General features: G+C 41.4%; 1 protein-coding gene across 5 annotated transcripts in view; it reads right to left on the bottom strand.

The window, feature by feature from the left end:
• The window catches only part of CDKL1 (cyclin dependent kinase like 1), a 70,412-nt gene extending 55,165 nt beyond the window's left edge, over nt 1-15,247 (bottom strand). For 2 of the 5 annotated variants that reach the window (XM_060175002.1, XM_060175003.1), the window contains exon 1: nt 14,887-15,244. In XM_060175002.1, coding sequence (XP_060030985.1) covers nt 14,887-15,054 — 168 coding nt within the window. In that variant the 5' untranslated portion in view covers nt 15,055-15,244. Of the gene's footprint in view, nt 1-14,886 lie in introns of all 5 variants that reach the window. The other 3 variants (XM_060175004.1, XM_007535788.3, XM_060175001.1) reach the window with 3 other exon arrangements.
• Nucleotides 15,248-23,522: the final 8,275 nt, after the last annotated feature.

Below are 23,522 nucleotides of genomic sequence, written 5' to 3'. Positions count from 1 at the left end.
AGGAAGAAAAGACTTATCAACTGGAAACCTTTCCCCTGCTTTTTTTTTGGGTTTGGTTTTTGTATTTGTTTTTTAAAGGGAAATATATGCACAGGAAATCCTTTAGAATGAAACTGGTTGTTTCAGGGAAATGAGAATGGAGAGGAAAGGGGAAAATAGATTTCCTTTATATATATACATTTAACATACCATCTTCGAATATTTATTTATTTGTGAATGAGAGAGGAGAGAGAGAAAGGAGTACTGTCGGGCTGAGCTTCACTGACGGGTAACAGACGACCAGGGACTCATGGTTGAGCTGTATGCAGTATCTCTTTATTCATGCAGGACGCAGCGCAATCTATACCAAGCTAGACTAAACTAACAACTAACTAAAATGAACAATGTTGTCTTTATATATACTTCCCAAGTAGGGTGTGAACAGGATGTGACGCAGAGAGGGTGGAGAGAAAAGTGACTGGTGAAAATCAGGGTGTGACAAGGAGAGGATCAGGGTGTGACAAGGAGAGGGGGTGGAGCAGGTGAGAATTTTACCACTAAACCACCAATGCCCTGGAGGGAAGGTGGTGCTTGTTAACAGAGGTTATGTAAATAGAATGAAGTGGTTATGTAAATAGAATAGTGTTAAGCAGGGGGGATTTAAACCAAATGAAACAGAAGGGGTTTTTAAAAGCATACCAACAGAGTACCACTCTGTTTATGCCACAGATCAAACTTAGAACATCATGTTTGAGATTCAATACTTTATCCAATATGCCATCTCCCAGGCTACTGTTTTTTGCTTTGCATTTTTCTGTACCATCAGATTTTTCTTTTTCTTTTTTTTTTTTTTTTCCTCCTCCAGGGTTATTGCTGGGCTCGGTGGCTGCACCATGAATCCACCGCTCCTGGAGGCCATTTTTCCCCCCTTTTGTTGCTCTTGTTGTAGCTTCGTTGTGGTTATTATTATTGCCCTTGTTGATGCAATTCGTTGTTGGATAGGACAGAGAGAAATGGAGAGAGGAGGGGAAGACAGAGAGGGGGAGAGAAAGAGAGACACCTGCAGATCTGCTTCACCGCTCGTGAAGCGACTCCCCTGCAGGTGGGGAGCCGGGGGCTCGAACCGGGATCCTTATGCCGGTTCCTGCGCTTTGCGCCACATGCGCTTAACCCACTGCGCCACCGCCCGACCCCCAGATTTTTCTGTCTTAAGTAAGAACATATTACTTTATCATGCAAATGTTTTCTTAATATGCCTAAGTCTCTTCACAGTATTGTAAAACCATGATACATTTCTAAAGCTAGTTTCAGAGAACAGCTTTGAAGGATGAAAGGAACTTTTGCTACTTAAAAAGCTTATTTAGATTATAATCTCCATCTCCAGACTAGAAAACTTCATTCTTCATCATTCTCTTTTCTGTTGCTTTGGTAAGACATTTTCACCAAATACCAATATTGGGACACACACACACACATATCATCATCATCCTGTACCCCTGTAGGCTCTTCAGAGGCTAAACATCAAATAGTGATCAGATATACTGATAAGAAAAGAAAATAAGTTTATCAGGGAGCTGTGTGGTGGCACACATGTTTGAGTGCACATGTTACAATGCACAAGGACCCAGGTTCGAGCCCCATATTCCCACCTACAGGAGGAAAGCTTTAGGAGTGGTAAAGCAGTGCTGCAGGTATCTCTCTCTCTTCCTCTCTATCTCACCTTTTCTGTTTCTATCCAATAATTTTAAAAATTAAAAGGTAACATTTATACTTCCTATATATGTGAGAGACTCAGAAAAACTGAGCAACTTACATGGCTTCAGGGGCCACCTTAAGTACTCAGCTAAAGCAAAGGACACTGGGAAGAAGGGGGAAGGTCAGTTATGAAGGTTATCAGAGAAGACAGAACAAAGATAATGGGAGATTTAAATTCTGTGTACTCTTCAGATAAGGAGATCAGTGAGAGAGGTGCCTTAAAGAGAGTTGACATGTAAGCATAAAGTTTATTTACTTTAGGTTTGCTGCAGCCCACATGGGTGGAAGTTAACAATAAATGTAATAAAAATGAAATTTTAAATGGCCCACTCAGAAATAAATGCAACACATTACTATATTAGCTATAAACACATTAGCTATAAAGCAAGTTATTTGTATGGTTTTTGTGAAGTTAAAAGATAATAGCATCAATTGGTTGAGAAACTCTTTCATTATTTAACAAAAAGAGAGATGGAGGGAGTTGGGCGGTGGTGCAGTGGGTTAAGCGCACGCACAAGGACCAGTATAAGGATCACAGTTTGAGCCCCCGGCTCCCCACCTGCAGGGGAGTCGCTTCACAGGTGGTGAAGCAGGTCTGCAGATGTCTATCTTTTTATCCCCCTCTGTCTTCCTCTCCTCTCTCCATTTCTCTCTGTCCTATCCAACAATGACAACATTAATATCAACAACAATAATAACTACAACAATAAAACAACAAGGGCAACAAAAGGGAATAAATATTTTTTTAAATGATTAAAAAATTCTAAAAAAAAAAAAGAGAGAGAGAGAGATGGAGTTCAAAGATTTCTAACCAGGCAACAGTATTTTTTTTTAACTAGAGTGCTTTCAAAGTTAATAAGTAAAAACGTTTAATAACAAACAAGAAAATATGCCTGTTGAAAACACATATGTAGGGAGCTGGGCGGTAGCTCAGCAGATTAAGCGCAGGTGGTGCAAAGCACAAGGACTGGCATAAGGATCCCGGCTCCCCACCTGCAGGGGAGTTTCTTCACAGGCGGTAAAGCAGGTCTGCAGATGTCTGTCTTTCTCTCCCCCTCTGTCTTCCCCTTCTCTATCTATTTCTCTCTGTCTTAGCCAACGACGACGACATCAATAACAACAATAATAACTACAACAATAGAACAACAAAGGCAACAAAAAGGGAATAAATAAATAAATATTTTTTAAAAAAGAAAACATGTAAAGATTTGAGTAGCTTGGTGGAGTAGTAGACATATAGCAACTAATATTTAAAATTTTAGAGTTTCAGTTGATAGCACAGGACCTGGGAATATGGGCATAAACTGTAAGTCAGTAATTATTTGTGACTTCATATTAGGTGTAATCTGATATGAAATAAATCTTTTTTTAAAATATTTATTTTTTTCCTTTTGTTGCCCTTGTTGTTTTATTGTTGTAGTTATTATTGTTGTTGTTGGATAGGACAGAGAGGAATGGAGAGAGAAGAGGAAGACAGAGAGGGGTAGAGAAAGATCGACACCTGCAGACCTGCTTCACTGCTTGTGAAGCTATTCCGCTGTAGTTGGGGAGCCGGGGGCTCAAAGCGGGATTGTACAGCCGGTCCTTGCGCTTTGCACCGCGTGAGCTTAACCTGCTATGTTAACACCCAACTCCCAGTGAAATCAATCTTTTCTTTTAGGTTTCTATACTTTTCCAAGAAACTACTTTTAGACTGAACACCCAACATTTATAGAAGCATAGAACAGTCATCTACCAATTATCTTTTAGGGTTTCTTGATGACTAATTTCTTTAATGTCTACTTTTTATTTCCTGTATTCTTTAGTAATTCTATGTAATTAAATAAAAACATTATAGAAAATAAGAAGAATGGTGTACTGCACCAAAGTAAAAGACTCTGGGGTGAGTGGGTGGGTGGGTAGAAAACCGGTCCTTCAGAGGACCTAGTGGGGGTTGTATTATTATATGGAAAACTGAGAAATGTTATGCATGTACAAACTACTGTATTTACTGTTGAATGTAAAACATTAATTCCCCAATAAAGAAATAAAAAAGAAAGAAATTAAGAAGAGGTTATTGTTTCAAAAGTAGCAGTTACTACTAATTACCAATTGAATAATTCACACACAAAAAAACCCCACATATGAAGCCCAGAACACAGATGCTGCCAAACAAAAAAGATTAATAAAACACTAAAAAAAAATTAGAGTGAAAGATACAAGACTGGCACATTAATTTTTTTTCATTCCATATAAGCAATCCAACTTTCTAGTATGCTTTTGCAATTAACTACAAAGGTTGTCTGCATAGAAATTCTATTTGCTGGGAGTCAGGCAGTAGTACAGCAGGTTAAGCGCATATGGCACAAAGTGCAAGGACCGGCATAAGGATCCCGGTTCGAGCCCCCAGCTCCCCACCTGCAGGGGAATAGCTTCACAAGCGGTGAAGCAGGTCTGTAGGTGTCTTTCTCTCCCCCTCTCTGTCTTCCCCTCCTCTCTCCATTTCTCTCTGTCCTATCCAACAATGACAACAACAATAATAACTACAACAATAAAACAACAAGGGCAACAAAAGGGAGTAAATAAATAAAATGCAAAAAAAAAAAAGAAATTCTATTTGATGAAAATAAAGTAATTTCAGCAACAAAAATGCCATAGAATAATTACACCTTTTTTCTTTTTCTTTTTTTCTTCCTTCCTTCCTTCCTTCCTTCCTTCCTATCTTTCTTCCTTTCTTTCTTTCTCTCTCTCTTTCTTTCTTTCTTTCTTTCTTTCTTTCTTTCTTTCTTTCTTTCTTTCTTTTTTGCCACTAGGGTTATTGCTAGGGCTTGGTGCCAACACTAAGAATACACTGCTCCCAGTGGCCTTCCCCCCCCCCCCGCCGCTTCTCTCTCTCTTTCTTCCTTCCTTCCTTCCTTCCTTTCTTTTTTATCTGATAGGACAGAGAAAAATTGAGAGAGGACACTGAGATTAGAGAAGGGAAGAGACACACCTGTAGACCTATTTCATCACTCATGAAGTAGACCCCCTGCAGTTGGAGATTGGGGGCTCAAACCCAGATCCTTATGCTCGATGATATGTACAGTTAACTGGGTGTGCCAACATCTGGTCCCCAATAACTACATCTTCATAAAAGTATAGACTACAAATAATTTAGTTTCTATCTTGCTCTGTGACAAATTTAATTTTCTTTTTCTTTTTTTAACTTTTTATTTATGTTTAATTAATTTATTTATTATTGAATAGAGACAGAAATTGAAAGGAATGGAGAGACAGAGAGACACTTGCGGCCCTGCTTCACCACTTGTGAAGCTTTCCCCCTGCAGGTGGGGACCAGGGGCTGGAACCTGGGTCCTTGTGTATTTTAGTGTGAGTGCTTAACCAGGTGCTCTACTGCCTGGCCCCTTCTTTCTTTTTCTTAAGATGTATTTATTTACTTATTGAGAAAACCACAGCACTACTCAAGAATACAAGATTCCAGGGATCAAACAGGCATCTCAAGCATGCAAGTCCTGTCCTCTCTCACTGAAGCATCTTCCTGGACCTCAACACTTTTATTTTATAGCATCTAAGGTATGTGGCAGGATGTACTCAGCATTTAGCACATCAGCAGAGGGTGGTATGTATCTAATCTCCTTACAAACCAGGTCTCTTAATAAAGGTAAAGAGTTAACTTGTTGATTTCTGCTTCCTTTGTGAAGAATTTGCAAGGCAGCTTTATTACTTAGGAGTTCACTACACAGCAGGAATGCAATCTTTCTAGATAAACACATTATGAACTTGGATCCAAAATCTTTTAATAAACAAACAAACCAGTCTGTTACTAGTTGCAGTTCGTCAGTTATCTTGGAAAAATAAAATTAAACAGGCCTCCACTTGCTGAACAAATAGGGTAAGATGCTGATAAGGGGATTTGTTTGGTTTCTTTCATTATGGGCAAGAGAATGCTCTGCTATGCCTTCCATGCCATTGACAATCAGCTTCCAGAAACTCTCAGCACCTATCTATGTATAATTGATCTGCCCCCCGCCCCCCCCTTCTAACAAGCATACCTGCATGTAGTAAAATCTAGACTCCAAAGGCCCAAGCTGAGCCTGTAGTCATATATGCAAATATTTTTGTTTGATTTGAATGGTATTGAATTTTTTTCAAAATTGTTTGTCAACATTTTAAAGTCAGATCTCATTCTCACCTAAAAGGAATAAGGACTCCATAGAGAAAGGGCTGATTGCAGCACTGTGGCAGTGCCAGTCTGGGACACTTGTTGCACTTAAGCAATGATGGGCACCTGTGAGGACAAATGAACCAGATTCAAGGAGTCTCCAGTGACTAAATGAGTGATAATTTGAGAATTAAAAAGTGACATGAGTTGTCTGGGAGATGGAGCAGTAGATAAAAGTGCAGGGCTCTCAAGCATGAGATTAGAAATTCGATCCCCAGCAGCACATTCTGGTCCTCTTTCTCTCACTCTCCTCCTATCCTAAATAAATATTTATTTATTTTAAAAAATAAATCTTACAAAAAAAAATACAATGACAGTGATGGTTTGTAACATATGAGAGCTTATTTGGAACCTAGCAGAGGGGTCAGGTGGTGACGCACCTGGACATGTTCAATACGCAAGGACCCAGGTTCAAGACCCTGGTCCTCACCTGCAGAAGGAAAGCTTTGGAAGTAGTGAAGCAGTGCTGCAGGTGGCTCTCCCTCTCTCTATCTCCCCCTACACCCTCAATTTCTGGATGTCTTTATCTAATAAATATAGAAAAATGTTTTAAAATTTTGTAAAAAGAAAAAGAAATCTTAGCAGTGGAGTGCTATAAAATATGAATTTTAAAAAATCAATGAATTCACAGTGATGCTAAAAAGGACATTTATGAGTCGGGAAGCTTTTTTTAAACAAAAAATTATAATAAACAGGTGTAGAAAGAGTTGTTGGAAATCAACATTTTAAAATAACTTATAATTGATTCAGGCAAGGATAACGGTACACAAGTTGCTAGGGAACAAGACAGTTTCCAAGAATGAGCTACAGATTACTTACTAGTTATAAAGGGAAAATGTTCTTTATAATTAGGACAAATAGTCACCATGAACTTCCTGATGAGAACTAGTGTGGTGGACACAAATAACCCATGTAGTATTCTTGCTGGAAACATTTACTCTGTATCCAGTCACATGGGAAAACACAACCTTTGTTAAGGCATGGTCTTAACAAACAGTTAGCTCCGACTCTTCAGTTTCTTGAGTGCGGGAATCATATTTTGGTTACATAAAACAAAGTCTTTGTTGTAGGAGACTAGTTCTGCATACCTAGAGAAATGATTCAGCCGAGGGAGCGGGGCGGGGGGGGGGGGAGGAAATGAAGCAAAATTCTAAAAACTGATCACTGAATCTAGTTAAGGATATGTTGCTAGTCATTGTATTTTTTTTTTTTTTTAGTTCTATATATTTTCAAACAAGTTGTAGGGGAAACCCTGGAGATTCTACTAAAAAAAAAAACAAACAACTGATTTCTTACTTTTAAAAAAGTTCTGAAAATCTGCAGTCCAGGTGAAAATACAGCAGATAATAGAACTGGACTCTGGACTCTCAAGCATGTGGTCCCTAGTTCAGTTCCTAGCATCACATGTACCAGAGTGATGCTCTGGTTCTCTCTCTGTCTCTGTCTCTCTCTCAAAAATAAATAAGTCTTTTTAAAGACTAAGTAAGGGTGGGGAGATAGCATAGTAGTTATGCAAAGACACTTTCATGCCTGAGGCTACAAAATCCCAAGTTCAATACCACCTTCAGACAATAATAATAATCAAAATAATAATAAAGTTTTCAAAAGGACTGAAAATCTAGCACCCTGGGCTTGCAGTCTGTGAAACTGAGCAGTAGCCACCCACTCACTAGCCATGAGATGTGAAGTCTCCAGTTTGCCCTAGTCTCCACTTCCTCATCTTGTATTACTTTCAGCCTGATTTATTATCATGCTATCAGTGTGAACCTCACAGACACGCAGGTTTGTAGTCTCACATAAGAAAATCCTAATCATGGCTAAAACAATTCACAACAGATTTTACTGTGAGCTGGGGGCTTATGCAGTGGCTAAAACACAAGTTTAGCAGACATAAGGTCATGATTCCATCTCTAGTATTGCATTTGCAAGAGTGAAGCTCTGGTACTCTCTCCTCCTCCTCCTCCTCTTCTTTTTTTTTTCTCTCTCTCTCTCCCTCCCTCTCTCTCTGTGTGTGTGTAAGTAATTTATTTATTTATTTTGGATAGAGTCAGAGAGAAATTGAGAGGGAATAGGGAAACAGAAACAGAGGAGAAAGAGAGATACATACTCGCAGCACTGCTTTGTAGCTCTTGAAGCTTCCACCTGCAGGTGGGACCCAGGGCCTTGAACCTGAGTTTTTGCACATTGTAATGTGTGTGCTTAGTCAGGTGTACCATCACCCTCCCCCATAGGTAAATTAATAAATACTTTTTTAAAAAAAGAATTATGTTATTAATCCATTTCAACAAGTCAGTTCAACAATGTAGAGAGAAGGAAACTAGAAATGACACTGATTCACAATGGCTGAACATGACAGTGCCCAGCAGTCATCTCTGACCTAACAGCTAAAGCAGCCCTTTGAAATGCTTTACCTCCAGCATTCCTCACTGTGTTTGATCCCAACCTTCCTGCTTCTCACCTGTGCTTCTTTTCCTTCTGTTACTGCTCTTTACTGGCCCTCTATTTTCCTGCTTCTGCATCTTTGGGGCTGACTAATTGCTGCAAGGTATTTGGTCCAATGGTACTCTGTTCCTCTCAGCAGAAAGTCAGCAAAGTGATGCCAAACAGTGACATAAATCATGGAGACAAGGTGGCTCAATTCCAGGAAGGCATTAGAGCTTTTCCAAGGTTGAAAGTCCCTGTTCAGGGCACCATTATGCCGGGCTAGCTTCGTGGGTGGGAGACAGACGACCAGGGACTCATGGCTGAGCTGTATGCAGTATCTCTTTATTCATGTGGAACGCAGCACAATCTAAGCTAAGCTAAACTAAACTAACTATAATCACAATCCTGTCCTTATATATACTCGCCAAGTAGGGTGTAAACAGGATGTGACGTAGAGAGGGTGGAGCGAAAAGAGATTGGTGAAAATCAGGGTGTGACAAGGAGAGGGGGCAGAGCAAAAAGACATCGTGAACCAGTGGGGATTAAACCAATGCCCTGCAGGCATGCTGGTGCTTAGTTAACAGTGGTTATGTAAATAGAATACAGTGTTAAGAAGGGGGATTAAACCAATGAAACAGAAGGGGTTTTAGAAGCAGAATTAGAAGCATACCAACACAAGGTCACCCAATAGCTTTCAGCCAGATCAGAAATAGAAATTCCTAATAGGGCTTCTGTCCTTGTGTATTCACATGACCTCCAAGCCCACTGGAAGGTTATAGAAAGAGGAGGGAAAAGGGGGCCACTGAATATTCTGTATTGTTATTTTCTGTGGCTAATTAAATTCAAATGAGAGCATGTTTCTGACACACAGTATACACAACTTTCCTACCTTTCCCCTACACTATGCACCTTTTATTTCTTATGTATCACCCAAAGGAGCCTTTTTGATACATTTTATCTCCCATGAAATTTCAATATCATAAATATACTTTACCCCTGCATATGTAATATATAACTATCTATGCATTATGCAATTGAAAGTTAGACTTTTTTCACTTCTGCTCCCACAAACCAATCTGTACTCTCTTGAGTGATATTGTTCTCATTGACAATGTATATACTTTATTGTAATGTTTGTAATAAAGTTTTCGTGTTTTTTTTTAAATGCAGTCCTGAGGAGTGAACCCAGGACCTCATGGATACCAGTTTTTTCATTCATCATCATGACAGGATGGCTCTACCATTGATCTTCCCGATTCCACACACAGTGCCCTTACGTGATGCTGGCACTCCAACCCAGGGTCTTACATATAGCAGGACTCAGGTTCTACTGAATAAACTATCTCCTGACCCCTATAGCAACACTTTAAATGGAAATTTCCTACCCTCCAACAACCCATTCTCATCTTTGTTGGTGGCAAACCATTACTTTGTGCCTTCTAAAATAATCAACAGGGTTAAGGAATAAGAGTAGGAAAGAAACACTACTCTAGGAGAATTTGTACTTGGCCTTCCATAGAAACCATGAGTTGGGCTGGGGAGGTAGTACAATGGTAATGCAAAAGACTTTCATGCCTTCTTTATGCAAAAGATGGGTCAGTTCAATCCCTAGCATTGCATGTGCAGTACTTTATCCACTGTGCCAATTTCCAAGTCAAGGGTCAAGCTTGGGATGTCATACTTGTGGATGGTGCACCTGTGTAAGCATTTACATTATAGTGTGCAAGGGCCCAGGTTCAAGCCCCTAGGGAGCTTCACGAGTGATGAGACAGGGTTGCAGATATGTCTCTCTGTCTCTCTCCCTCTCTATTTCTCACTGTCTCTCTAAAAAAAATCCAAGTTCTGTGTGATATGTATGGAAAACCCTAGGAACTCAAACTCACTGAGTCACTGGGCTATAACTATCCTGGGACCCAAAGAAATGTACTTTACTCAGTTTAGTACTTCCCCTTCCTCCCTCCTCCCTCCCTCCCTCCCTCTCTCCTTCCTTCCCTCCCTCCTTCCTCCCTTCTTTCCTTTCACCTTTTTCCTTCCTTCTTTCCTTCCACCTTCCCTCCCTCTCTCCTTCTCCTCTCTCTCTCCCTCCCTCCCTTTTTTCCTTTCCCTCTCTTTCTCCCTTCCCTCTTTCTTCCTTCCCTCCTTTTCTCCCTTCCCTCCCTTCCTTTCAGATTTATTTATGAGAGGAGAAAAGAGAGAACTAGAGCATCATTAATAGCTATGCAAAAAGACTTTCATGACTGAGGCAGCAAAGGTCTCAAGTTCCATCCTCAGCATCAGATCCATAAGCAAGAGCTGAGCAGTGCTCTGGTAAAGAAGGAGGAGGAGGAGGACGACGACGAGGGAAGAAAGAAAAGGAAGAAGAAGAGGAGGACTAGAGCATCACTCTGTCACACAGTGATGTTAGAGATGGAACTGAGGACCTTATACTTGAGAATCCAACACTTTAATCCACTGGACCACCTCCCAGGTTTCAGTACTTCTCCTTTCATGGGTACTGGTGTTCAGCCTTGAATTACACCTGAGGGCCCTTAAACACCTGTCTAGTCCTCACTACTTTGCTGTTTTCAGAGTCTCCAACGTGCTCCTAGAGTCAGGTTCCAAACTTCAAAGACCATCTGGGACCAAGTTATGCCACCCATAATTTATTCTAGATTTCTTACACCTCTACTGGATCCTATCTTTCTTTCCTTCTCCTGTCCACCAGACCTGTTAAAGTCCAGCAGGCTGCTTGGTCAAGACATGAGGGTCAGAGAGTTTCCTCAATATACTGATATCTACCTATGCATATTTTCCCAGGACAGAGTACCCCATGCTAGATTGATAGGAAGGATGCTGAGTCTCATTCTGGGCTTCCCTCAACATCCCAGAGTCTACTTCAAATGTACTTCCACTTTTTTTTTTTTTTTACTTTTTTATATTTATTTATTTTCCCTTTTGTTGCCCTTGTTTTTTTATTGTTATTGTTACTGATGTTGTCATTGCTAGATAGGACAGAGAGAAATGGAGAGAGGAGGGGAAGACAGAGAGTAGGAGAGAAAGATAGATACCTGCAGACCTGCTTCACTGCTTGTGAAGCGACTTCCGTGTAGGTGGAAAGCCGGGGCCCTGAACCAGGATCCTTACGCCGCTGGTCCTTGCGCTTCGTGCCACAGGCACTTAACCCACTGCACTACCGCCAGACTCCTCCTCCACTTTATTTTTGCAATTTGAAAACCTTTTCAAAAATTCTTGCCAGGCAACAACACATGGTCAAATGGCCCAGGATTTAACTATGATGAACCCAGTGTATCAGGAGTGAGAACGAAGAAGAAATCCACCTTACTTCCCTTCCAAAAGTTAAACATCTTTTAAAAAAAGGGGTGTACAAGATAATCTAAACACTGTTTTAGGCACACTAGGCTCTATTTGTATTTACTGAATAAATATAGAGAAAAGATAACCTCATTAAACATACCCACAATTCACTTATTCAGCAAATATTTGTTAAATATCCCATTATGTGTTGGGAGTATCACAACATTCTGAAAAGTTGGAAATTAAAGAGTTAGACTCTAGTGATAGTCTAGTCCCACCATGTCAAACACCTCAGGGGAGTCTACATCTGTGCACTGAACTTTAGAAAGTGATTTCAGGGAGTTGGGTGGTAGCTCAGTGGGTTAATTGCAGGGGGTGTAAAGTGCAAGGGGCACAAAGCACAAGGACTGGAAAAAGGATCCTGGTTTGAGCCCCAGCTCCTCACCTACAGCTCCCCACAAGTGGTGAAGTAGGTCTGCAGGTGTCTATCTTTTTCTCCCTCCTGTCTTCCCCTCCTCTCTCCATTTCTCTCTGTCCCATCCAACAACAATGACATCAATAACAACAACAATAATAACCACAACAATAAAAAAACAAGGACAACAAAAAGGAATAAATAAATAAATAAATATTAAAAAAAAAAAAAAAAGGAAAGTACTTTGAAGGCTAGTTCCTTGCACTGGGGAGATTGCTCAGCATTAGAGAGCAAGACTCGCATGCCTGAGGTCCCAAGTTCAGTCCCTGACAGTGCTATATACTAGAGCTGAGCAGTACTTTAGTTTCTCATAATAATGCATACATAGTGCTGGGTGGTGGCACACTCCATAGAGTGTACACGTAACAAGTAATGGCCTCGGTTCAAGCTCCCAACTGTGTCAAGTTTCTCAATTGGTAAAGCAGTGTTCCAAATGCCTCTTCATTCTTGTCTATCTCCCCCTTCTGACTCAGTTTCTCTCTGTCACTGCCAAATCAATAAATACTAAACCAAATTCTTTTTACAAAATGTATATACACAGGAGTCGGGTGGATGCCATTGTTGTTGGATAGGAGAGAGAGAGAAATGGAGAGAGGAGAAGACAGAGAGCGGTAGAGAAAGACAGACACATGCAGATCTGCTTCATCAATTGTGAATCGACCTCCCTGCAGGTAGGGACCCAGGAGCTGGAACCAGGATCCTTACACCAGTCCTCGTGCTTTGCACCACATGCATTTAACCTGCTGCTCTACTGCCCGACTCCCTGGAGCTGATGAACATTTTAAAATACAGTGATCACTATCTCCTTTGTAGAAAAGTTGAGAAAGTAAAAAAATGTCCATCAGACTATGAGAAACACTGAGAACCAGTCCTTGTGGAGAGAGTGGGTTAGGACAGAGAGCTCCAGACATTGGTGGATACAAACACTGCTGTTCCTACCCCTTCTTATGGTAGCACTTCACACTGGGTCTTGGAAGTGTTTTTCTTTTCGTTCTTTCTTTCTTTTTTTAAATATTTATTTATTACCTTTTGTTGCCTTGTTTTATTGTTGTAGTTATTGATGTCATCCTTATTGGATAGGACAGAGAGAAATGCAGAGAGGAGGGGGAGACAGAGAAGGGGAGAGCAAGATAGACACCTACAAACCTGCTTCACCACCTGTGAAGCAACTCCTCCGCAAGTGGAGAGCTGGGGGGCTCGAACTGGGATCCTTACACAGGTCCTTGTGCTTTGCGCCCCCTGTGCTTAACCCACTGCACTACCACCTGACTCCCAGAAATGTTTTTCTAGAATAGGTAACACCTGCTAGTAAAGAGCATCTTGAAACTGCAAAATAAAGTTTTTCCATTATCCACTCATTGAAAATGTATCTAACATCTGCTACTTTCCATACAGGGTCCTTCTCCAGAGAAAACCCCACACTCAATTTACAAGGCAAAGAAAACTTCTAAATAGCCCTGGAGAAAATGGAGAAGCAAGATAAGATCCAGTTTTTTTGATGTACCATTCATCTCTCACTAGGCTGTTCTTCCCTTGTCATATGGCTACACATGTCACAATGCCCTCCTTGAAACAAAACTACCCTGTCCCTCTCCCCACATACACATTTGTAGCCCTTACACTTCATTCTATGTTATTACTGGTTTGTTTTCATCTTCACAGGAAAAAAAAAAAAAACCCTTCCAGCTAATAATCAACAAAATTCTCCCTTCTGATATCATGGTTTTGTAGGGTTAATAAACATTTTTTTAAAATGACTATGCCATGCCTTTAAGACACATGCTTCTAGAGAGAGAATATTATGATGCTAAGAAGCAGATAACTGTGAGATGTAATGAAAACCCATTGGCTTTCCAGTAATTTGAAACAGGTGGATGATTAATTCTCCTAACTGGCCAAGAATATCAATAGAAGTTTGTAAGTTCAGGGATCAGGTAGTGGTGCACCTTGTTAAGCACACATATTACAGTGCACAAGGACCCAGGTTCAAGCCCTTAGTCCCCACCAGCAAGGGGAAAGCTTCATTAGTGGTGAAGCAGGGCTGCAAGTGTCTCTTTGTTTCCCTCCCTATCTCTTCTTCCCCTCTCAATTTCTCTGTCTCTATCCAATAATAAATGAATAAATAAATAAATAAATTTTAAAAATAGTTTTAAAAAAACCCGAATGCTAGCTATATTTATTCTTTGAACGAACACAGTTGATGACTCTAAAAGAATCAGATCTACAAGTGACATGGGAGAGAAGCTATTTGGGGGGAAAAATAAAATACCCTAGGGCACCCCTGGAAGTGGTCACCATTTTTTCCCAGCCTTTACATCTACACTTTTTTTTTGGTAAATTTTATTTATTTTCCCTTCTGTTGCCCTTGTTGTCTTTTTATTGTTGTTGTAGTTATTATTGTTGTTGTTATTGATGTCGTTGTTGTTAGATAGGACAGAGAGAAATGGAGAGAGATGGGGAAGACTAAGAGGGTGAGAGAAAGACACCTGTAGACTTGCTTCACCACCTGTAAAGTGATTCCCCTGCAGGTGGGGAGCCGGGAGATCGAAAGGGGATCCTTACACCGGCCCTTGCGCTTTGCGCCACACGTGCTTAACCTGCTGCATTACTGCCGGACTCCCTCACATCTACACTTTCTAATTTGTGTCAGTGAGGACCAAAGTCCAAGAAGGAAGGCATGCAATCACATCTCTGGTCATCGGCTTAACATAGCAAAATTCCATTTATAAGATTCCCTGAAAATTAAAGAATCAATTACCTTGAGCATACGGATTTCTCGAAGGGCAATTTTCTTAATGACAGGGTCATCCTCTGATTCCAGAAACCTCTTGATGGCCACCACCTGGCCTGTGTCTCTGTTCCTGCACTTGAAAACGACTCCATAGGATCCTTCACCAATTTTCCCAATTTTTTCATACCTCTCCATCACAGAGGAATAAATTTTCTTTAAAAATGTATCTTCACATAATTTTTGAAAATGTCGCACATAAAATACTGGCGTGAATGAGACTACAGGAAAACTTCACTCCATGAAGGGTCTGTGTCAAGATCCTAGAACAGAACAAGGGTGCACCTGTTAAAAGAGTCAGGCAATGACCCAGGTGAGTGCCACCAAGGAAGACAGGCTGGAGGCAGCAGCTAGCAAGTCGCTTTTAATAATTGCCTATATACCCTGTGAAAGTTAAAATGTAACCCGTCATCCTAAAACGGACAAAGTTGTAAACCAATATATCTTTTTAGTGTTATAGTTCATCCAATCTAAGACATATGAGCTGGCTGGAGGTCGGGGAAGGTTAAGGGCTTCCACGGTTCTAATTTCGGGTGTCTTTTCCTTCGGCAAGAAGACACCGCTCCCTGCGGGGGCGGCCAGGAGGAGGCGGGCTGGGTAGCCCGGCCTGTGACTTCTGTGCTGGGACGCAGGCCAGAGCTCTGCGGGGTCCGGGCCGCGCGAGGGCAACCCGCCTTCTACCGCGCTGAGGCTGCGCGGCTGCGGTAAGATGCAGCCAGCTCCCGGGGCTTCTACCCCGCGCCCCCGCAGCAGCCACACGTGGATCTGCGCCGCCTCCCCCCCACCGCCAGCCAGGACTCACAGCTCCCCGCCGCCCGGTCGCCCCGCCGCCCGGTCGCCCCGCCTGGCTCTGCTCCCCGCCACGCCAACAGTCACCCGCGCAGCTCGCCGCCCGCCCGGCCCGCGATCCCTATGGGAACTGGGCCCAACCCGCCGGCCTGGGCGGGGCCGCCCTGCTCCAGGCGAGGAAAGGCCCTGGTGGGCCGCCCTAGGGCCTGGGGAAGAGCTGTGCTGGCTGTGGGCCTGAGCCCTGCGCAGCCTGCAGGACCGCAAACTCCTGCCTGTGATGTGGTACAACCGGCTTGGGACGCCACCCCACTCCTCACGCCCACACCCAGGCAAGGGAGAAATGTGGGCGCCACACTTAGTAACAGCAGTGGTTATCCTCCAGTATTTTCTGCAGGGCTGCAAACACCTTATTATAGATAGTTCCTGTGTCATAGTTCTGTAGCGTCGAATCAATGTTGGGGAACGAACAAATGAATGAAAGGAAAAAAGGGAAGGTGTGAGGGTGTGTGTGTGTGTGTATGTGTGTGTGTGTGTGTGTGTGTGTGTGTGTGAGAGAGAGAGAGAGAGAGAGAAAGAGAGAAAGAATATATCTGCTCTAGCTGTGCCTTCTAATGTTGGAGGTGGAGATTATCTTGCCCTGGGTCCCGTATTCCCATCCCTCTCCCCACAGGCTCCTCATGTGGGTCTGAGCACTAAGATAGGAAGTTGATAGACCTGGGGCAGAAATGTAGGAAAGTAATTTGCCATGGTGCAGACTTTTTGAATTTTATCATTCATATCATTCTGTATTCCCAGCACTGAGGTAGCCTATTCTTTTTTTCTCTGTTTCCTTCTTTCTCTCTCTCTTTCTTTCTTTTTCTTTCCAAATTTATGATTAATTGTGGTTTACAAAATTGTATAGGGGCTGGGTGGTAGTGCACCCAGATTCAAGTCCCTAGGGGTGGGAGGAGAGAGTAAGCTTCACAAGTGGTGAAACAGTACCATAGGTGTCTCTCTTCCTTTTTTATCTCCCCCTTCCCTTTCAATTTCTCTCTGTCCTATAAAATGGGAAGGAAGGAAGAAAGGAAGGAAGGAAGGGGAAAGAAATGAAAGGAAGGAAGGGAAAGAAAAGAGAGAGAAAGAGATATGAAGGAAGGAAGGAAGGAAGAAAAAAGACAGGAAGAAGAAAAAGTGGCCACCAGAAATAGTGGATTCCTCATGCAGTCACCGAGCTCCAGCAATAATGCTTATAGGAGGAAAAAAAAAAAAAAGATTAAGGTATAGATCTACATCACACTGGTCAAGGAAGTTCTCTGCCCCACCCTCTCAACAATAATCACCACAGTTCTCACAAAGCCCTAGAAACAGTTTGTTTACTTCTGTTTTTGTTTACTTTTTGCAAGTTCATGTGTTTCAGTTCCCTAGATTCCACATATGAGTGAAATTATCAGGTAGTTGTCTTTCAGAAGGTGACTGTTTTTGTTTTAACACAGAGACGGGGCCTGGGCAGTAGCGCAGCAGATTAAGCACACATGGCGCAAAGACCAAGGACCAATGTAAAGACCCCGGTTTGAGCCCCTCTCTGTCTCTCCTCCTCTCTCAATTTCTCTCTATCCCCATCCAACAACAATAACAGCTATAATAATAACAGCATCAATGATAAACAACCAGTGCAACAAAAGGGAAAAAATAGCCTCCAGAAGCAGTGGATTCGTAGTGCAGGCACTGAGACCCAGGAATAACCCTAGAGGCACAAAGAGAGAGGGAGAGAGAGAGACAGATGGCAACAGCACTAGTTCTCCCAAGATCACAGATATGGGTTGACTATTATTTCTTTTCTTTTTTTTAATAATTTATTTCTTTATTGGGGAATTAATGTTTTACATTCAACAGTAAATACAATAGTTTGTACATGCATAACATTCCCCAGTTTCCCATTTAACAATACAACCCCCACTATGTCATTTATCATCCTTCTTGGACCTGTATTCTCCCCACCCATCCACCCCAGAGTCTTACTTTGGTGCGATATGCCAATTCCATTTCAGGTTCTACTTGTGTTTTCTTTTCTGATCTTGTTTTTCAACTTCTGCCTGAGAGTGAGATCACCCATATTCATCCTTCTGTTTCTGACTTATTTCACTTAACATGATTTTTTTTCAATCTCCATCCAAGATTGGCTTAAAACAGTAAAGTCACCATTTTTAATAGCTGAGTAGTATTCCATTGTGTATATATACCACAACTTGCCCAGTGACTCATCTGTTTTTGGACACCTGGGTTGCTTCCAGGTTTTGGCTATTACAAATTGTGCTGCTAAGAACATATGTGTACACAGATCTTTTTGGATGGATGTGTTGGGTTCCTTAGGATATATCCCCAGGAGAGGAATTACAGGGTCATAGGGTAGGTTCATTTCTAGCCTTCTGAAAGTTCTCCAGACTACTCTCCACAGAGGTTGGACCAATTTACATTCCTACTAGCAGTGCAGGAGAGTTCCTTTGACCCCACAACCTCTCCAGCATTTGCTGCTGGTACCTTTTCTGATATATGACATTCTCAATAGGAGTGAAGTGCTATCTCATTGATGTCTTTATTTGCATTTTTCTGACAATCAAAGACTTGGAGCATTTTTTCATGTGTTTCTTGGCCTTTTGGATCTCTTCTGTGGTGAATATTCTGTCCATGTCCTCCCCCCATTTTTGGATGGGGTTATTTGTTGTCTTGTTGTTGAGTTTGGCAAGCTCTTTATATATTTTGGTTATTAGCCTATTGTCTGATGTATGGCATGTAAAGATCTTCTCCTATTCTGTGAGGGGTCTCTTGGTTTGGGTAGTAGTTTCTTTTGCTGTGAAGAAGCTTTTTAATTTAAAGTAGTCCCATAGGTTTATTCTTGCCTTAGTCTTCTTTGGAATTAGATTTGTTTCATTGAAGATGTCTTCAAAATTTATGCGGAAAAGAGTTCTGCCAATATTTTCTTCTAAGTATCTGATAGTTTCTGGTCTAACATCCAAGTTCTTGATCCACATGGAATTTACTTTTGTTTTTGGTGAAATATACTTTTGTGTTTGGTTCAGTTTCATTCTTCTGCATGTTTCAACCCATTTTTCCAACACCATTTGGTGAAGAGACTCTGCTTTCCGCCATTTAATAGTCTGGGCACCTTTGTCAAAGATTAGATGTCCATAGGTGTGGGGGCTTACATCTGGGCTCTCAATTCTATTCCACTGGTCAGTGTGTCTATTCATTTTCTAGTACCAAGCAGTTTAAATTATAGTGGTCCTATAATACAGTTTGAGATCTGGGAGTGTGATGCCTCCAGTTCTGTTCTTTCTTCTCAAGATTGTTTTGGCAATTCTGATACCTTGCTATATTGCCTAATAACTTCCAGTAGTTTTCTGCTGGATTCTTTAGGTTTTTCTATGTATACTATCATATCATCTGCAGATGTCATCAGGATGCTGCCCAGGCTTCCCTGGACTGAGGACCCCACCAATGTGTCCTGGAGCTCAGCTTCCCCAGAGACCCACCCTACTAGGGAAAGAGAGAGGCAGACTGGGAGTGTGGACTGACCAGTCGGCGCCCATGTTCAGTGGGGAAGCAGTTGCAGAGGCCAGACCTTCTACCTTCTGCAGCCCACGGTGGCCCTGGGTCTATGCTCCCAGAGGGATGGAGAGTGGGAGGGCTATCGGGGGAGGGGGTGGGATGTGGAGATTGGGTGGTGGGAGTTGTGTGGAGTTGTGCCCCTCCTACCCTATGGTTTTGTTGATTGGTCCTTTCTTGGATAAAAAAGAAAAAGAAAAGAAAAAAATTTTTTTATGTCTTCCTTTATTTCCTCTTTTACCCAGTAGTTGTTAACAACTGTTGAGCTTCCACATTTTGGATGATTACTAACCTTTTGTTGATTGTTAAGTGTTAGTTTAATTCCACTGTGGTCTGAGAAGATGTTTGGGATGATTTCAATGTTCTTGAATTTGCTGATGCTGTGTTTGTGGTCTAACATATAGTCTGTCCTTGAGAATGACCCATGTGGACTTGAGTACAATATGTATTCCATTTTCTTGGGGTGAGTAAATCTGAAAATGTTCAATAGTTCTAGTTTATCTATCTCCTCATTTAGCTCCCTCATGTCTTTATTGATTTTCTGCCTGGATGATCTGTCAAGTTGAGAGTTGGGGTGTTGAAATCCCCTACTACGACTGTGTTGCTGTTAATATATTGCTTTAGCTCCTTCAGTAGATGTTTGATGTATTTAGATGGCTTCTCATTGGGTGCATAGATGTTAATAATTTTTAAGTCCTCTTGATTGACTGATCCTCTGAGCATTAAGTAATGTCCATCCTTATCTTTTTAAATTTTATTTATTTTAAAGTCTATCATGTCAGATATGAGAATAGCTGTTCCTGCCCTTTTTTGTGGACCATTGGCTTGTATGATAGTTTTCCATCCTTTCACTTTGAGTCTGTGTTTGTCTTGTAGAGTTAGGTGGGTTTTTTGTAGACAGCATATTGTTGGGTTGTGTTTTCTGATCCATCTTCCTATTTTGTGCCTTTTAATAGATGAATTCAGGCCACTTGCATTTATTGATATCAAAGATTGAAGATATTTTAATGCCATTCTTGTAGAGTTTTAGTGTTCTAATCTATGGCATATTTTTGGTGGTCTGACTGTTTTTTTTTTAATTATTATATTTATTTATTCCCTTTTATTGCCCTTGTTGTTTTATTGTTGTAGTTATTATTGATGTCACTGTTGTTGGATAGGACAGAGAGAAATGGAGAGAGGAGGGGAAGACAGAGAGAAGGAGATAAAGGAGAGACACCTGCAGACCTATATCACCGCCTGTGAAGGAACTCCCCTGCAGGTGGGGAGCCGGGGGCTCGAACCCAGACCCTTAGCTGGTCCTTGCACTTTTGTACCACCTGCGCTTAACCCACTGCGCTACCGGTCTGACTGTTTATAGGAGAACTTTCAGAACGTCTTTCAGGGGAGGCTGGGTGATAGTTGATCCTTTCAACTGTTGCTTGTCTGAGAAGGGTTTTATGCCTCCATCTAGTCTGAATGACAGTCTAGCAGGATACAGTAGTCTTGGTTGAAAGCCTTTCTCATTGAGCACTTGCTATATATCTTGCCATTCTCTTCTGGCTGGTAGTGTTTGGTGTGGAGAAGTCTGCTGCTAATATTATGGGTTTTCCTCTGTAGGTGACTCTTTGTTTTTCTCTTGCAACCTTAAGGATCCTTACCCTATCCTTATTCCTTTCCAGTCTAAATATAATGTGTCTTGGTGTCTTTAAGTCTGGGTTAATTCTGTTTGGGACACTCTGGGCTTCTTGAACCTTTATGTCTTTGATATTGTCGAGATTAGAGAAGTTCTTAGCTATTACGGCCTATTATTCCCCTCCCTCTCTTTCTTCCTCTGGTAAGCCAATAATATTGTTTCTTTTGATGTCATCCCATAGGTCTCTGTTGTTTTCAGTATCTCTTAATCTCTTTTTGAGATCTTGTACTTATCTCGTACTTCTTTTTTAGTTGTCTCTAATTCGTCCTCGATCTTGCTAATTCTGTCTCCAGCCTCATTTATTCTATTCTCTCTCCCCTGTATTGTTTTCTGGAGTTCATCTATTTTGTTATCCTGTTCTGATACTGTTTTAGCTTGTTCAGCTAGTTGTGTTCTTAGCTCAGCTATTTCAGCTTTCAGCTCTCTAATAACCTTGAGATAATTAATGTTTTCTTCCAGAGTCTCATTAGTTGTTTGTACATTTTTGATGACAATTATTTCAAACTCTTTACTCACTCCTGTGATTATTTCCTTAACTAGTGTTTGGATGCTGTCCTCAGTATTTTGTGCTTCAACCTTTGGGGGGCTTTTAGCTGGACTGCTGTCCTGGTTCACTTCTCCAATATTTCTTCTCATTGGTTTAATTCTATATGGTATATTATATCTCAGTACTTTTCAAATTACTGACCACTTCTGCCTGGATTCATTTGTGTCTAAGTAAGGTACTTAAAGCATTCACAGTTGTGGAAATTAACAGTTGTTTCAATATTATTTTAATCCCTGACTTAGAGCACAGTGGCTTCAAAGCCTCTTTTATTTCTTTTCTTCCCTGTAGGCTATTAGAGCCTGAAGGCTTTTAAACTGTAAGCAGGCTTCTTAGCTTAATCACGTATTCCTGACCAAGAGATAAAGCATGGTGGGGCAGAGATAGCACAGTGGTTATACAAAGAGACTCTCACACCCCAAGGATCCAAAGTTCCAGGCTCAATTCATTTTTTCTGCCAAGCCAGGTAGCACTGCTGGACCCTGAGAGTTTCTAAACAAGTCCTATTTATAGTCTGTAGGTTCTGAGGCAACTATTAACTATGTTCTCATCAAGAGAACGACATGGAAAGGCTCCCACCACACAGCCCCACCACTAGGCCACCAAGGTATAGCTCTTCTCCTGAGTTTCCTAGTCAGTTCTCTGTCTCCTGGTATCAGCACAGGGTCTCCTCCCTGCTGCTCCAGCCTCTGAGGGCAGTAGCAATGGAGACTCCCAGTTGTGTTTGGTAAGTCTTAGGGGAGTCCTCTCCTCCCTCCAGCTGTCTTTTTGTTGTGAAACAGACTGGAGGTGGTGTCTCAACTGGTAAACTGCTGTACAGCCATTTAATCTCTCCTTAGGCTCCTCTCTGTCCATGAGCCACACGTATTTGCACTCACTGATAATTTGGTGGGTTCCTGAAGTCATTCTAGTCCTGCCTTGTTGTGGTCCCAGATGATCTCCTTTGGTATTCCTAGTTGACCTGGTAGAGGAGAGAAACACAGCTGATAATTCCATAGGAATTTCTATCTAGAAAGTCATGTCACCTGCAAACAGAGACCATTTAAAATTTTCCTAATATTGTGTCTTTTAATTCTTCATTTGCTTTATTGCACGTTATGACACTGAATAAAAGTGGTAAGAGCAACATTCTCGTCTTACTACACACCTCAAAAGGAAACCACTCAGTCTTACACCACTAGGTATGATGCCCAATGTAGATTTCTTTGTAGATACTGTGGTAACCAGGTCTAAGATAGCCTTTCATAATCCCTGGTCCGTAGTATTCAGCCCTTGTCTATTTCCTTGCCTTTCAGTAAAGACTTGACTTCTAAGAAAGTGTCAAAAACAATGGAACATTAATTCTAAGATTAGGTTATAAAAAGACTGCTTTCTAACTTTCTTGTTCTCTTTCTTATTTGTGCGTGTGTTGTCAGTGGGTTTCACTACTTCATACTGACTTTTTAAAAAAAATATTTATTCCCTTTTGTGTGTGTGTGTTGTCAGTAGGTTTCACCACTTCAGACTGACTTTTTAAAAAATATTTATTCCCTTTTGTTGCCCTTGTTTTATTGTTGTAGTTCATTGTGGGATAGGACAGAGAGAAATGGAGAGAGGAGGGGGAGAGAAAGATAGACACCTGCAGGCCTGCTTCACCACATGCAAAGCCACTCCCCTGCAGTTGGGGAGCTGGAGGCTCCCACCAGGATCCTTGCGCTAACCCTTGTGCTTTGTGCCACCTGTGCTTAAACTGCTGCGCTACCACCCGACTCCCGCCCCTTTTTTTTTACATAGAAAGAGACTTGGACTGGTGAAATAGTTCATTGAATATTATAATGCTTTGTCATAGTCTGATCCAGATCCATGCCAAACCCCACTGCACTGAAGGATTTTTTTCTTTTATTTCTTTAAAAAATTTTTATTATTTTTATTTATTGGATAGAGACAGACACAGATCAGAGGGTAGGAGAAATAGAGAGGGAGAGAGACAAAGAGGTGCAGTACTGCACCACCACTCACAAAGCTTTCCCCTTGAAG

Source organism: Erinaceus europaeus, chromosome 16 (genome assembly GCF_950295315.1).
Source record: "Erinaceus europaeus chromosome 16, mEriEur2.1, whole genome shotgun sequence".
Taxonomy (NCBI): Eukaryota; Metazoa; Chordata; class Mammalia; order Eulipotyphla; family Erinaceidae; genus Erinaceus; species Erinaceus europaeus.
This window is presented reverse-complemented; position numbering and strand designations above follow the sequence as displayed.